This window comes from Drosophila eugracilis, unplaced genomic scaffold (genome assembly GCF_018153835.1).
Source record: "Drosophila eugracilis isolate 14026-0451.02 unplaced genomic scaffold, ASM1815383v1 contig_440, whole genome shotgun sequence".
In the NCBI taxonomy this organism is placed as follows: Eukaryota; Metazoa; Arthropoda; class Insecta; order Diptera; family Drosophilidae; genus Drosophila; species Drosophila eugracilis.
The window spans coordinates 1,491,612-1,505,834 of NW_024573306.1; the positions used below are offsets into that span (position 1 = coordinate 1,491,612).

The 14,223-nt window shown below is 38.1% G+C and overlaps 3 protein-coding genes across 3 annotated transcripts; 1 reads left to right on the plus strand and 2 right to left on the minus strand.

Moving 5' to 3' along the window:
• Positions 1-2,317: 2,317 nt before the first annotated feature.
• Positions 2,318-5,626, minus strand: LOC108117307 (S-formylglutathione hydrolase). The gene is given in 3 exon segments (XM_017229667.2): positions 2,318-2,648; positions 2,650-3,330; positions 5,420-5,626. Coding segments are annotated over 3 exon segments (993 nt in total). The 5' UTR covers positions 5,549-5,626; the 3' UTR covers positions 2,318-2,465.
• On the plus strand, positions 3,594-5,033 carry LOC108117306 (E3 ubiquitin-protein ligase RNF113A). The gene is made up of 3 exons (XM_017229665.2): positions 3,594-3,807; positions 3,868-4,594; positions 4,700-5,033. The coding sequence occupies exons 1-3, from the start codon at positions 3,702-3,704 to the stop codon at positions 4,935-4,937; spliced, it is 1,071 nt and encodes a 356-aa protein (XP_017085154.1). The 5' UTR covers positions 3,594-3,701; the 3' UTR covers positions 4,938-5,033.
• Positions 5,627-12,455: 6,829 nt separating the features above from the next.
• On the minus strand, positions 12,456-13,488 carry LOC108117057. The gene is made up of 3 exons (XM_017229230.2): positions 13,029-13,488; positions 12,799-12,958; positions 12,456-12,735 (listed from the first exon to the last, which is right to left on the minus strand). The coding sequence occupies exons 1-3, from the start codon at positions 13,269-13,271 to the stop codon at positions 12,599-12,601; spliced, it is 540 nt and encodes a 179-aa protein (XP_017084719.2). The 5' UTR covers positions 13,272-13,488; the 3' UTR covers positions 12,456-12,598.
• Between the last annotated feature and the right edge of the window lie 735 nt (positions 13,489-14,223).

Consider the following 14,223-nt stretch of genomic DNA (forward strand, 5'->3'; position numbering starts at 1 on the left):
GGTGGTTGGTCTTAGCCGGCTTTTGCTGGGGCTTTCCTTGGAAAAATTGAAATATAAGAAGTGGTTCGAGCGCATTGAGCACAGGTAAGCACTATATAAATGGAAATATTTCACAAGTCGGTTGCAGTTTATAACGAGCTTCACTTTGACTATAAACTTAAAGTGAGCAGGGATGCTAACAAAAGATTATTCTAGAAAACATTTAATAGTTAAGAGTTTTATGGTAGCATAATACGGTAGTTTCCAAAAGTTTATGTTTAATGGTCGATAGAAATGTGAAATATTCTGTTTTAAAGCAAATTTTGAAGAGGAAACTCAGCGAGAGCAAGCTATTTTTATTATCGTTTTATGCATGCTTTAAACAACGTTTATATAAGGAAAGTTAAAATTTTTAAATGGTGAAGAAAACGAATCATATTCTTGTTAAATTGTTAATTGATACAAGAAGGGACATCCTGTTGAAAGAGGCATTATTTTGGCGGTTTCATTTCAACATTAAAAGCAAGTCACGTAAATGCTTTTCAGGTACTCAGCATATTTTATTGCGCTCCATTGCGTTTCATAATCTAAATGTCAATTAAGAAACGTGTATTTAATAATTAAAAATCTGTTTACATTAAAACAAACCGTTAGGCGAAAAACTTTTTATATTTTAAAACTGTTTTATGGGTCCATCAAGATTAAGTTAGCATGAGTTCATATTTTTATGGTCATATAAAACGTGAAATATTGTTCTTTAATGCAAATTTTCAATGGTGGCATCCGGCTCGTGGAAGATATTACTTATTATCTTGATTTACAAGAGTTTTACTTTTAGTTCATGCCACATGAAATTAAATTGAATTTATATTCCTTAAGCTTTTTATATAATTTTTTTGTTAAAGAAAAGAAGGAAAAACTCTGGCTTCTATTGAACTTTATTTGCTTTGCGTGAACAATTTGACAGAAGACATACCAAAGTGAACTGGAAAATTCATTGTAATCTCTTCTTGCTTAACAGTCAAAAAAGAAACCTTTGCGTAACTGCCAAGAGCATTTTGGCAACCTCTTTTGAAATATCAAGTTCATGGCTGTTTGTCATTGAATCCCAACAATCCGAATCTTGAACAAATTGTTCAAAATATAATTTAAGCTTTGGTAATGGGAAACCAAACCGAAGAAGAAGAAAGTTTCCCCCTTAACAAATTCTAGGCCAAGAATGACAAATACTTTAAAGAGTAATGCAAGTAAATCTTGAATGACTTGAATAACAATTTTAAGAAGACCGCCAAAGGCAGTTTTCCTAAGTCCACGTTTAATAATAAGAACCCATAAAATTCAATAGCTAAATCATAATATGCAAATGATGGCCAGTGAAAACCAGCCTTAAATACTTTAAATAAGTTTAAAGCCCAGGACCCGTGGACGAATCGACAAACTTGATGGATGGTTCGTGAGTGGGCTGCGGAGCGTGAACTTGACTCTGAACTGTGAAAAATGGAGTGCTGATGGAAGTGTAAAAATGCCAGCATGCATGCAGTAAAACGGCTGGCCATAAAACAAGCCGTACAGTTGCTCATAAAAATGAGGAAAAGTGGTTCCAATACCACCAATACCTGGGCATCGGCTGACAGCCTGCCAAGATCTGCGCGGTCTATAATTGATTTATATTGACCATATGGCGGGGGGCTTACCATCAGCCTTTGTTGTCTGCCAACTGCCATTAAATGGCTAATTAAGATTTCAGTCCGCTGGCACTCGTCCAGCAGTTGGCCGCAAATCTCACGCCTTTTTAAATCCCTTATTTTTTTTGGAACCCGAATTTTCCGACCCGACTTCGGTATATATAAATTGTCTCCGAACCGGACACAAAAGCGCGCGAAATTACACAAACAAAAGTTGCGGGGACCAAAAAAACAGGGCTATCTCGCACACACGCAAACATGAAAATACGGAGTAACCGACTCCGGATTGGTCCGAGTAAATATGGCGCCAAACGAATCGAGAATGTCGCCTTTTGGAGTCTCCGTTCGGTAGTCGGTTCCCTGTGTGCCACTAGCACATCTGTCCCATCTAACGGCGGTTTTTCTACTGATGAATGAATCCACCGATGGATGGCAGGATGCGGAAAGTTCCCAGCATGCCGTGGACCAACTGCCGGAGAGCTTTTACTACGACATGAGCTTTTACCCTAACCCCATGTCCAGGCTGAGACAAAGTTCTGAGACACTCGACGAATTAGGGATACCTATTACCTATTATTAGTTAGTCACATTTACGTTTATTTATACAAATAATTTTGTGGCTCAAATTCTAAAAACCAAAGCAGAATTTAAAATTTTTAAATTTTAATAAATTTATTGTTTTAGAAACTCTTTGCAGATTGGTTTATTGACTTTTGATTTGTATTAAAATTCGATTTTTAGTAGAATAAAAACCAAAAGACAAGCACAAGCAAATACGGCATCAATTTTAAATTAATTACATCAAGCAGGAGCGGTGAGCAGGGCGGCGTGGTAGGCGATGTGTTCGCCGATGAAGGTGGAGATGTAGAAGTAACTGTGGTCATATCCCTCGCGCTGCTTGAAGATTGTCTGGATATGATCGTTGCCTACGGCGGCGGCCAAAAGGTTCTCCGGCAGCAGCTGTTTGCCAGTTAGGAAGTTATCCGGCCCCTCCTTGATCAATGAAGAGTTCCTGTGGCGTACTCTCGTACTGTGACACCAGGTGGGTAGCATCCCACAGTGCCCAATCAGCCTGATTGGACCCCAAGTAGCCAGCGAAGGCCTTTTGACCCCACGGGCACTCCGTGGGATTGGCTATCGGAGCGAAAGCCGAAACAGACTGGTACAATCCAGGATTTTTGAGGGAGCATATCAAGGCTCCATGTCCGCCCATACTGTGACCGAATATTCCACGCCTGCCGGGAACCACGGTCAGATTGGCATTGACCACATCCACCAACTCCTGGGTCACATAACTGTACATCTTGTAGTGCTTGGACCACGGCTCCTCCTTGGCATCCACATAAAACCCAGCACCGCTGCCGAAATCGTAGGCATCATCCTGTCCGGCGATTTCCACGCCTCTGGGCGAAGTGTCCGGATTGACAACGATCAGATTGTGACGGGCGGCGTGCTGCTGGAAGCCACTCTTCTGGATAAAGTTCTCGTGGCTGCAGGTCAGTCCACTCAGGAAGTAGAGTACCGGACATGGTGTGCCCTCCAGAGCTGCTGGCGGCAAGAAAACGCCAAAGGTCATCTCGCAATCTAAAGTGCCGGATCGGTGGCGATAGACGCGTTGCTCGCCTTCGAAGCATTTGGCGGTGGAGACCAATTCAAGAGTCATGTTCTGTAGTGAAAATAATATTTATAATTAATAAGTATTAAAAAACTGCAGATAAAAGCGGTAACTTTACGTGTTTCTGCAGATTCTAAATATAAACGATAATAAACAGTGAGACCGTGTACGGAGCGCCGAAAAATCCTTCACGGATAGGTCTATCTTAACTTGGAACTATCTTAAGCCTTTAGTTTTACAGCCCGCTAACAGTATGTTAGTGGGCGATTAAAAAAAAATACTAAAAAAAATACCGATAGCTACAAGTCTCTCATGACTAGCGGAGAAGAAGAAGCGATGATTTGACTTATTGGCAAAATCGCAGATGTTATTTGTTTTTATCGTGTATAAATAGAAAAGTACAACAAATAAAAAGCCGGAAAATGTCAGAAGAACCTGCCAGTACCTCAGCCTTTGGATTTAAGAAGCGAAACATCAAAAAAGGAGCCGGTATTCGTCGCAAAAAGGAAAGCAGCAGCAATGAGTCTGGTGAGTGACTACTTTTGCCGCCAAAATGGAAATTGGTAAATATTTATACACATTTTTTAGCAAAAAGCAGTGATGAGGAGTCAAAAAGCAAAGCCAGTGCTTTAGTACGAGCTGAAAACAGGAGAAAGCGCACGAATCCGAACTTTCAGAGCACCAAAACACTGAGCAAGGCCAAGCGCCAGGCGGGAGCAGCTGATGAGGATGCCTCATCATCTGCGTCCGATGATGATAAACTGGGTATCGCATACAAATCTAAACGGGAAGCACTGCCCAGTGGACCGCAGGATCAGGGAGCCACTTCCATTAACGAAATGGACACAGAATTGGATCGCGATGCCCAGGCAATTCATGCTCGCGCTCTGAAAATCAACGAAGAACTGGAGGGCAAAGCGGATGATAAGATATATCGTGGAATAAACAACTATGCTCAGTACTATAAGAAACAAGACACGGCAGCTGGAAATGCGAGCTCTGGTATGGTGCGAAGTGGTCCAATTAGAGCACCCGCTCATCTCAGAGCCACTGTAAGGTGGGACTACCAGCCGGATATTTGCAAAGATTATAAGGAAACAGGATACTGCGGCTTTGGCGACAGCTGTAAGTTTTTGCACGATCGTAGTGACTATAAAGCTGGATGGCAATTAGAAATGGATCATGAGAATCAGAGAACGGGAGATGCTGACTCCGATGGTGATGATGGCAAGTACGAGATTCATTCGGATGAGGAGTCGCTGCCTTTCAAGTGCCACATCTGTCGTCAGAGCTTTGTCAATCCCGTTGTGACCAAGTGAGTGTATAGATAGTTTTAGTAATAACTAATACCAACTAAAATCTGACAATGTAGAAATGAAAACTTATAAATGAGGGAATACTAACCCAATTTCCTTTACAGGTGCAAACATTATTTCTGTGAAAAGTGCGCTCTGGCTCAGTACAAAAAGTCACAACGTTGCATCATCTGCTCCCAGCAAACAAATGGCATTTTCAATCCTGCTAAGGAATTGATAGCTCGCCTTAAGACGAATCCCATGGAAAACTCGGATAGCGAAGAAGAGGAATTGGGTGCAAAGGAAGAAAAAGGTGGAGATGAGGAGGAGGCTCAGGAGATCTCATCCGATGATAGTGATTAAATTAATTGTAAATCAAGCGAACTAGGAGTGCGGGAAACCAAACTTCAGTAAGGAACTGCTAACTTCTAAATAAATTTTAGGAGTTTCGGTGGCTTAGAATTTAAAATTTATATATTGATTATTAAATGTGTTTTAAATTTTTGAAATGAAATTGAATTTAGTACAAACGATGGGCATTGTTTTACAAGTTCATATGCAATTCTACATGTAAGAGGTAAAGTAAAGTTTACCACAGCGCTAGATGGCGCTTTGATATTGTTGGAATATTGGTGATATTAATATAGTGGTTACGTTAATTCAAGGTAGCACAGGCAAAAATGTTCGAAAAGTGGTCAAGTTAGGATATTATTAAGGTAATTTTTTGAGGGCTTTGTAAAAGGTCAATAGGTTTGAAACATAGAACATTCTTAGCAAAGTCGCTAAAGTCTATTATTTTACAAAAGTGTTCACGGATTTAAGTTGCAGTCTGTGACTATATTTACCTCGGTCATGATGTGTCCAAAGTTAAGCACTCCTCTGACTCGCTTGGGAAGACTGGAGAACGTTGTTATGGAATATGCGAATGAACTTCTACCACTCACGCTTGGCAGACGCAGCAAATATCTTCCCATGCCAAGTAACCAAGCCGTTTAAAATCTTTTGCTTGTGTTTATCAGACTATCGTCCAGAAGTTGAAATAACATGGGGATTTTGATCGGTGTTATTTATCTTTTACTGAGAATGATCCAAGGCCAACTCTGACCTTTCCTGTGAGGACGCAATCATGGGGAAAACAATCAAACGAACACGAAATTAAACGTGGAAGGCGGACAACTAAAACTAGCGTCCCCTTGGAGCGGCGAAAGTCAAGCTCAATTTTATATCCATAATTCAATTGCCAGAACTTTCATTTCCGGTTTCGTTCGCATCAGCAAGCACAGGCACAAAGGGAAGTTAGAGAAGGGAATGTAAGAGGAAAGAGGAGAAAGCCAAACTTGTACATAAGGGAATTTCGTTTGACTTTGGCCCGCTAAAATCAAAAATCTCCTGCCAAACTTCTAGGCCGCATTGTTTCACAGCATAAAAGCCGAAATATTGGCCAATTGTAACGAATCGAAGCTAAGCCACAAATTCCAGAACCCATTTTGGCTTGTCCATCCAACCCTTCTTCTCCAGTTCTGGGCATGCAAAATATGAGCATTTAAGCCTCTAAAAACAAAGCATCTGCCCAGGCTGAGCTGAAAAGTTGGAGCTTCGATTTTCCGGACCAAGTATCGCTCTTGGATGCCGCAATGTCGAAGGGGGTTTATATAAGGGAAGCTTCGACGTCTACATATGTGTGCTTGTAGATAAGGCTTCACACTATTTTCCAGTTTTCTGAATGCAGTTTCCCTTAATAGAAAAGTGAATAGGGTCAACATTTTTTAAAGCTCTATTTCTTTAGTGATTTAAATAATTTAATATTTTAAATAGCATATTTAAAATGTATATTTTTATAGTAAAACTTTTAACTTTTAATTTTAATTATATTTTTTTAATCAATCAAAATATACATTTTGCTAGGCTTTTATTTTTGTAAAAATAAAATTAAATGCTGTTCCTTCATTTTTCCAAGGATAACAATCACAGCACATCACCGAACTTTGGCACGCGGCTTGTAAGTCACGTTCGCATTTTCTCACATTTTATACGCTACTCACTTATTGGCAGTGCAATGGTTAATTGAATCACAAAGTCGTGCATGATGAACGCAACTTAATTGAAGGGGCGGCAATGATGATTGTTTCGACCAAGAAACCTAAGTCTCCCATTAAACGGGCGCCAAAATCAGTTTTAATTATTTCCATAAATGCGAAAGTGAGCGGCATACGTGAGGCTCTGAAATTTTATAGTTTCTGTCAGTGGCTTTGATTGCCAAAGCGCAATAAGTGGGTGGCATTGGGTGGTTGGTTGCCTCTTTTTCCAAATAAGGCTGTTAATTTTTCCGCCTAATTAGGAAGTAGAAATTTGTGTGTGTGTGCGGTTGTACACACGATTGCGTTTCGACCTCCATGTAATTAAGCGTTAAATGTGTTTGACGCCTTCCGAAAGTGAATGAGTCAGATACGTTTTCTTTAGATCGATCTGTTGTTCTGGGAAATAGTGGAGATTTTCTTAAAATTGTCATTCATGATAAATATATAATTAAAAAAAAAATATTTACAACTTTGCAAATTTGGTTGAAAAATATCCAAAACAAATTCTTAATTATATTATAATTTAATAATTTGTATACCCAAATTATTTTTTCGTGTATACCCAAGGGCAGCTGTCTGCACGTTTTGCTGGGCTGCACGCTGTTTGTTTTCATTCGCCTTTATTTATTGGCTTCTAATGTCATTGACTATCATCCCACGGACCGGAGAGTTCTGGGCCGCTTGCTCTTCCCTTGGATTTGCTGCCTGGACTCGGGCTCAACTTGTCGCTTATTGTGTCAATTATCATTAATTTCTAAACGCTCTCCTGTCCACACCAAGGTTGTAGCACCTTTTTGAATGATACTGCTACGCCCCGGAGCTCAGTCCAACTTCCAGTACGTGTCCTGGCCATGTTGAAATGTCACCCCCGGCCATATAAATGGCCATTGTGCCCGTGCGTTTGTTCTATCAGCAGGACTCCCGAGGACACCGTGTCCCGACATCCTTAAAGTTTTCCAAACTTTGCCATGTGTATTTATGCTTTGACTTTTGATAATTTATTTGTCCATTGAATGTTAAGTTTCGATCGTTGAACAGAAGTTATGTTGCAGTTAAAGATTAACTTTATTTGGAAATCGAACAATTAAGAACAAGCTTTAGCTGGGTGTATATAATAATTGTGTAAATTAAACTCATACTGCTGCTGGCCATAAATAATAGAGAGCAACAATATTATGCCACCGCAAAAACCCCAGGCTCATTAATCTTTCACTTAATAGTCCCGAATAATTAAACACACAACAATTGCACGGTCCCCTGTCGACCAATTAAAAGCCAATTTAAAGAGATAACAATTTATGAAAATCCGCAATTGAAAAGAAAAACCATTTTCTAAGCGGAAACATGGCCCCGAGCGAGCGAGCCAGCAAGTGTGTCTGTGTGTTTGTATGTTAACCTCACAAGTTATGGCCCACAAATCTGTGTCTCTGATAAAAGTTCATGCCCCTGCAGACACACGACCGCAGCTTTAATTTATAACAAACATTCTGTTAGATGGCTTTGGGATGTGGTATGTTCTATGTTCCAAAGAATCTTTGACACTTGCACTGCGAACTGGCAGTTATCCAGAAAAAAGGCCAACAAAAACCGAACAGAAAAAGAAAGTTTTCTTCAAAACAAAAACCACTCGACATGTCCGGCCACAAGAATGCTTGTCGCTGGTTAGCCGCAATGCAAATAAAGATAAAATGCAAAGTGGGCAAAAACTAGCCAAATGCACCATTGCCACTGCCGCTGCTGCTGATGCTGCTGTTGCCACCACTGAGGATCCTTCATGGCCACAATAGCAGCTACAGCATGCAAACAAATCGCTGCTACTTTTACGCCATTTTCGAATTGATGTTGGTCGATTTCTTGGGTGGGAAGAGGGCCAGTGTTAGTGGTAAAATACCCCCTCTTTTAGAAATCCCCCTTCGGTTTTCTGGTTTACGACTTTACGAGAGTTGCCTCGCTGCTTTTGGCCAAGAAAACTTTTGCCTGCACTTTATGATTTTTGCACAAACTTTTGTCAGCTCGGCTTTCTGTTTGTTTGTCGCCCTTTCTTTATTGAAGGCAAGGACCAGATGCCTTATGTCTGCTGTTCCCACCATATTGATGTTTATTATACTGGTAACGCATAAAAATATTCACAAAAAATAAAATAAAAAACGAACAAAGCAAAAATAATAATAAGAAGGTAACAAAAGTTTTTGTCATTTCGCCTGACATTTTTTTCAATTGCGTGAAAAGTTGCTGCAAATGCCAGAAGCGGCAGCAAAAATCAATATATTCTTTATTGATTCGTAAATATTGAGCTTTATTGTATACAATATAAATTGAATTTTGTGTTGGCATCGAAATGGTATACATACATGGTTAATATTGTGGTGGAAATGTTTTTTTGCGGTTAGAAATTAAGAGTTTAGGCAATGTAAGAAAATATTTTTTAAACTAATATATAATCAAACAAAATATGTTCTGAGTTGGGCAAGGTGACCCTCGCTTCATTACTATTTCAGTACATTGTACTTTCAATATTGTTTTGGCTTTTAAACTTCTCTTAATAACCTGTGATTTTTCCCAAATATTTTTAAAAGAGAGCGTGCTCAACACCTATTAGTTTTCGCTTTGTAACTTTTGAAACTATTTTCACTTTTTGCATTAATGTTTATCAATTTTCTTTTATCAGCATTAAATTCTTTCAACGAAGAAGTTAAGAGGTAAACTATTGATAGTAATCAATAATTCAGAACAAGTATTAGAAAAATAAACTTAAACCCCAAAAGAATATATCGAAATTGTATGTCATTCTGTACCGTGTCCAAATTCGCAAAACAGTTAATTTTTTTTCAAATTTTAACAAGAACTTACATTCTTATTTCATTCACAAAAACCTCAGTCAGTTAAATGGATTATTTTAATGAGGGCAGCGGTCAATTAAATGACCAAGCAATTGTCCTAAAAGCCGAAACATTAAAAATCTAGGTCCGAATGTAATGTTTGCACCTTGCCCGTGAATGTCCGGCACGAATGTTGTAAGTCCGGTCATTCTCGTGTGAAATCGGGGCATTCAACGTATCCTGTGCACAGTTACAACTTCCGGCCAAACACACAAATGAGCTACAAAATACATTTTCAGCCACAACAGCAATAATACTACAAAATGCCTGCAATGAGTAGAAGGCACTAAGACAACAATAGAATGGTTGACTGGTCTCCAAGTCCCTTTTACTCTAAGCAAATGAGGCCATTTTGCTGGGATAAGCTAGAGGGCGAAAAGCAGGATGGTCGGAAGGAAAACCATTGTCCAGTCTAAAAAGTTTCAATAAGGAAATATGGACAAATAAAATAAATGAAAAGTGTCTAAAAAATGTTACTTTAATAAGCTCAAGAATAGAAAGACAAAAAGCTAAATGTTTTTAGGAGAATGTGTGTGCTTGCTTCAATGTATGTGTGTCTGTGTGTGTGTGTATTAGGGTGTGTCAAGGGTATTTTGGTTTTGACAGTTTTGTGAGAGTTTTTGAACAACAAGCAGCCATTTGCCGCTTTTCCTGACTTTCTTTGCCCGTTGCTGCTAAGCTGAAAATATTTTCATTATAAACTTTGCGACAGGTTTTCCCCTCGAAATGTGTATGTGTGTGTGTGACTGCGAGTCGGTGAACGGAAACGGAAATGCGCCATTAACTGGCAAGTCAAGCTTATTAGCTGCAATAAAAAATAATAAGCTGTAAAGTTATGTTGCAATTGTGGCATATTTTTTATTTTCCAACAGACAGTCTATTGCGTTGACTTTCATATATAGAATATATATATAGTATATGTGAGTTTTTCTTGTGTTGGAAATACTTTGCTACTTACTGACTTGGCTTTTTGCACTTTTCCTTCGCCGTCGACAAGGAGAACTTTCCACCACATTGTGCTTCTGTCTGCGGGTGATTGTGTGACAGCCAAGGACAACATGCCAAAGGGGACAGTCTTTCTTTCTTTCAGTCCGCCAACACACATAGAGAGAGCAAATTCAAGTTAATTTTATTTTAAAAATCGTGCTACAATATGTCCCCAGTCTTTGTGGAAAGTGACCGAGGTTTCCTTTCGGGCTCCAACTTGATAGTTGATAGTTGACTCCCATTCGACCCGACCCCTCAGATGAGTGCGATTATGAGAACCCGAGGGTGGGCATCAAAATGGGAATGGGCATGGCTGTGGGTATGAGTGTGGCATTCAGCTCGAGAAAGCGAGAATGTGTGGACAAGACACTGAGAACTTGACAAATTGACAATGTGCCAGGCGTTGATAGGAGCAGCTTAAAGAGTCCATTGAAACTTGATAGTGAGAATATTGTACAGAGCCCAGAGAGAAGTTGAAATTATTAATTGCTCTTTCTAAAGAAATTAAGAGTTTCAAATAAAGAGTATTGAGTTCATAATGATGTTCTTATTAGAGATTATTAAAAATTATTTATATAGTATTTTATATTAAATGTTTATTTCGCTTTAGCTAATCTATTGCTTTTTCTATATATATAGTTTATAAATTTAAAATTTACATCACTTTTTATCTTCACTTTTAATCTTCACACTTGTTAAGTAATTTTGCTAATTTGATTTGCATAGTTAATTAGTGAATTTAAAAGGTTTTCCACATACAAAATTCCATCGATTTAATTTTAATTAATAGAAACTTATTTAGATTGTTTAGCCAACTTTATTTGCTACAATAAAAACAGGAAACTTTGCCAGATAAATACAAATCCATTTACTTTAATCCAATTATATTTTCTTCATTGCGTTTATTTTGTCACATTGTCTCCACATTTTAGCTTAATTTCCCATTGATTTCCTCCCCCAAAGTTATTTTAATAATCATCCAATCAAAACTTATTGTTATCCATTATAATTATAATAATAATAATAATCATTGCTGTGGCTGCTGCTGCCATTAAAAGTTTTGAAATTTAAACACCTGTCAGTCGTTTCAGCGCTCAATGGCCCGGCCTGGGATTAATAACAAAACAATTTATGCAACTTTACCGAGGGTTGGAAGAGAATTGAGGTGGAAAGGTAAATAATTTCAATAATGTCCTGCTAATATCGGGTACAATAACAATAACAACAAGCCCCAGGAAGGCAGGTAAATGAGGAAGGAAGCAGGAAATACAGTGACCCTGCGGTCAAATTATTTATACACCCCACCAAAAAAAGTGAGAGGGTGGAGTTTGTCGAAGGTGGGGTATAAACGTCTGCACCTTTCAATCATGGTTTATGCCCCAACATTACCGTTAGACAGCAGTCGAAAGTAAAGTTTTTCGTTGCCTTAATGGAGCCCGAAGTGAAATACCTAAGTTCGTTGACGATAAAAGGAGCTGCGGGTAAGGCAGAGGGTTCGTAACGTATTAAAAAAGTTTCAGCTGCCAGTTGAACTCCGACAACAGGTTGGACTGGTGTACAACATTTTTAACCGCAGTCGAATCTCCCAAACAAAATATACAAAAAGAAGACACTTTTATGTATTTTGTTTTAGGTTTCCGGGGAAATTCACCTCTCCAGCTTGGAATTAAGTCAGTCTCCTACGGCGGCTACTATTCTGGTTCCGAGTAAATGATGTTGAAAAACTTTACCTTTATCTGTTGATACAAAGTAGGTGGTTTCCCAGTGGCCTTCTCAGTGTTTCTTAGTTGGCTTTTTCCTTTGCGGTTCTTCTGCAACTTGTGTTTGGCCAAAAGGTTTTCGCCTTCCAGCCTTTTTGCTTATATCCTTTTTGGTTTCTAGAGCTTTTTTAAATCAGTAAAATTATTTATATTTAGCTACATTCTGAAAAATAATCTCTTGTTTTTGTGTTTCCCATCATTTTATATATTAACAGCCTTTTGCGATTAATAATCTTCAGATAATCTTTATTATATTTATTTAATTCAATTTATTATCTATCATTGTTTTTTCGTTTAATATTACAGTGTCGAATTTTGGATTATATAAACCTTCTGGGTTCTATTTTCGGAAATGTTGGAAGCATTTTTGGGCGGGTGTTTTTTATCTTTTGAATTTTAGTACTGGTTGATGTTTGTCTTGTTTTTTCAATTTGTAAATGTCCTCCGAAAGTATGATCTGCGAAAACATTGTCAAATAAGTATACAGGTTCCGTTCTAAAATTGTATTTTATATACTCACCGGAACTTTGTCTGCACAGAAGCTTATTGTTAACGTAAAATGACTTTAGTTCTGGTAGCGCTTCTGAAGAACTGAAGTAAACATACATCTGTCCACGAAACCCCTTGTTAATATTAAAGATGGATTGACTTTCGTTAGGATACAGGAGCAAATTGCTAACCTGTATCAGGGAATGCACATTAAAGTTGGTATATATATATATATATATCTTTAAATGATTAAACACTCACATCATTGTAATTCATCGCCACGAATTCCGCTCTAAAGTTCAATTTGGGAAGACCACCTTTATGTGCCGTTAAAATGCCTATATATTCCCCTCTAGGATCTATGCCATATGTAAAGTATTCAGAGCAATTGTGTTTTGGAATAACTTGGGCTGCAGTCGAGCTCACGAAATAACAAACAAAAATCACCGAAATTCTCCACATTATGTTGCCGATGCCTAAAGAAAACTGAGCATTAGAGCTCATTGCCCATGAGTGTATATTGAAACTTATCAAGTGGGTTTTACCAAAGCTTATCGGTTTTTTGAAGAATACTAAAGAAATACGAGTTGGGTCATCAGAGTTTAATTAAGAATTATGTTGAATATGTTATATACTATACTATATACTCTATAAACTGAAAACCATAGTTCAAGTTAGTTCAATTCCATTAATATTTGTTATTGAAAATTTAAAACCTATTTATATTTCTCCAATAAGAATTTTTGGTACTATTGCAGGAAAAATTGGATTCATTTTTGGGCGAGTGTTTTTAACTTTTCGCATATTACGTGGTGAGACTATTTTCAGAACGACTTCACCCAATCGATATTTAGGTAGTTCTGTGGAAAGAATCCGAAACATGTTAAAATATCCATGACATTTTTAAAGTTATACTCGCCTATTGTTGTGTCACACAATAACTCATTATTAACATAAAATCGTTTTAGAATTGGTAGTGTATCTTTGAAACTAATGAATCGAATAAATGCCTGGCCACGTAGTCCGTTTTTCATATTTCGGAAGGCTTTTTTTCATCTGGGTAAGCCTGCAATTTACTGATCTATATAGGCCAATAGGATATATACATATTAAGTAGATTTCAACTTGGATACTTGATTTCCAGTCACCTTTTCAGCATCTTCTAACACAAACGTTGCTCTTAATTCCAAATTTTGAACTCGCGCTTCCTTTGCCGTAAAAACACCAATGTAAGTTCCGCTGGCATCTATGCCATAGGTAAAATATTCGGTGCAATTGTGTTCGGGAAAAATTAAAGCCATTGTGGGGCCTAAAAATAAGCAATTAAAAAACAGAGATTTTATTGACATTCCGTTTGTATGAAACATGCTTAGCAGTCGAGTAATAACTGATAACTGAGAGTTGGGATCGTTGCAATGAGTGTATACAAAAATATTTTGAGAGCATAAGCTTCGTT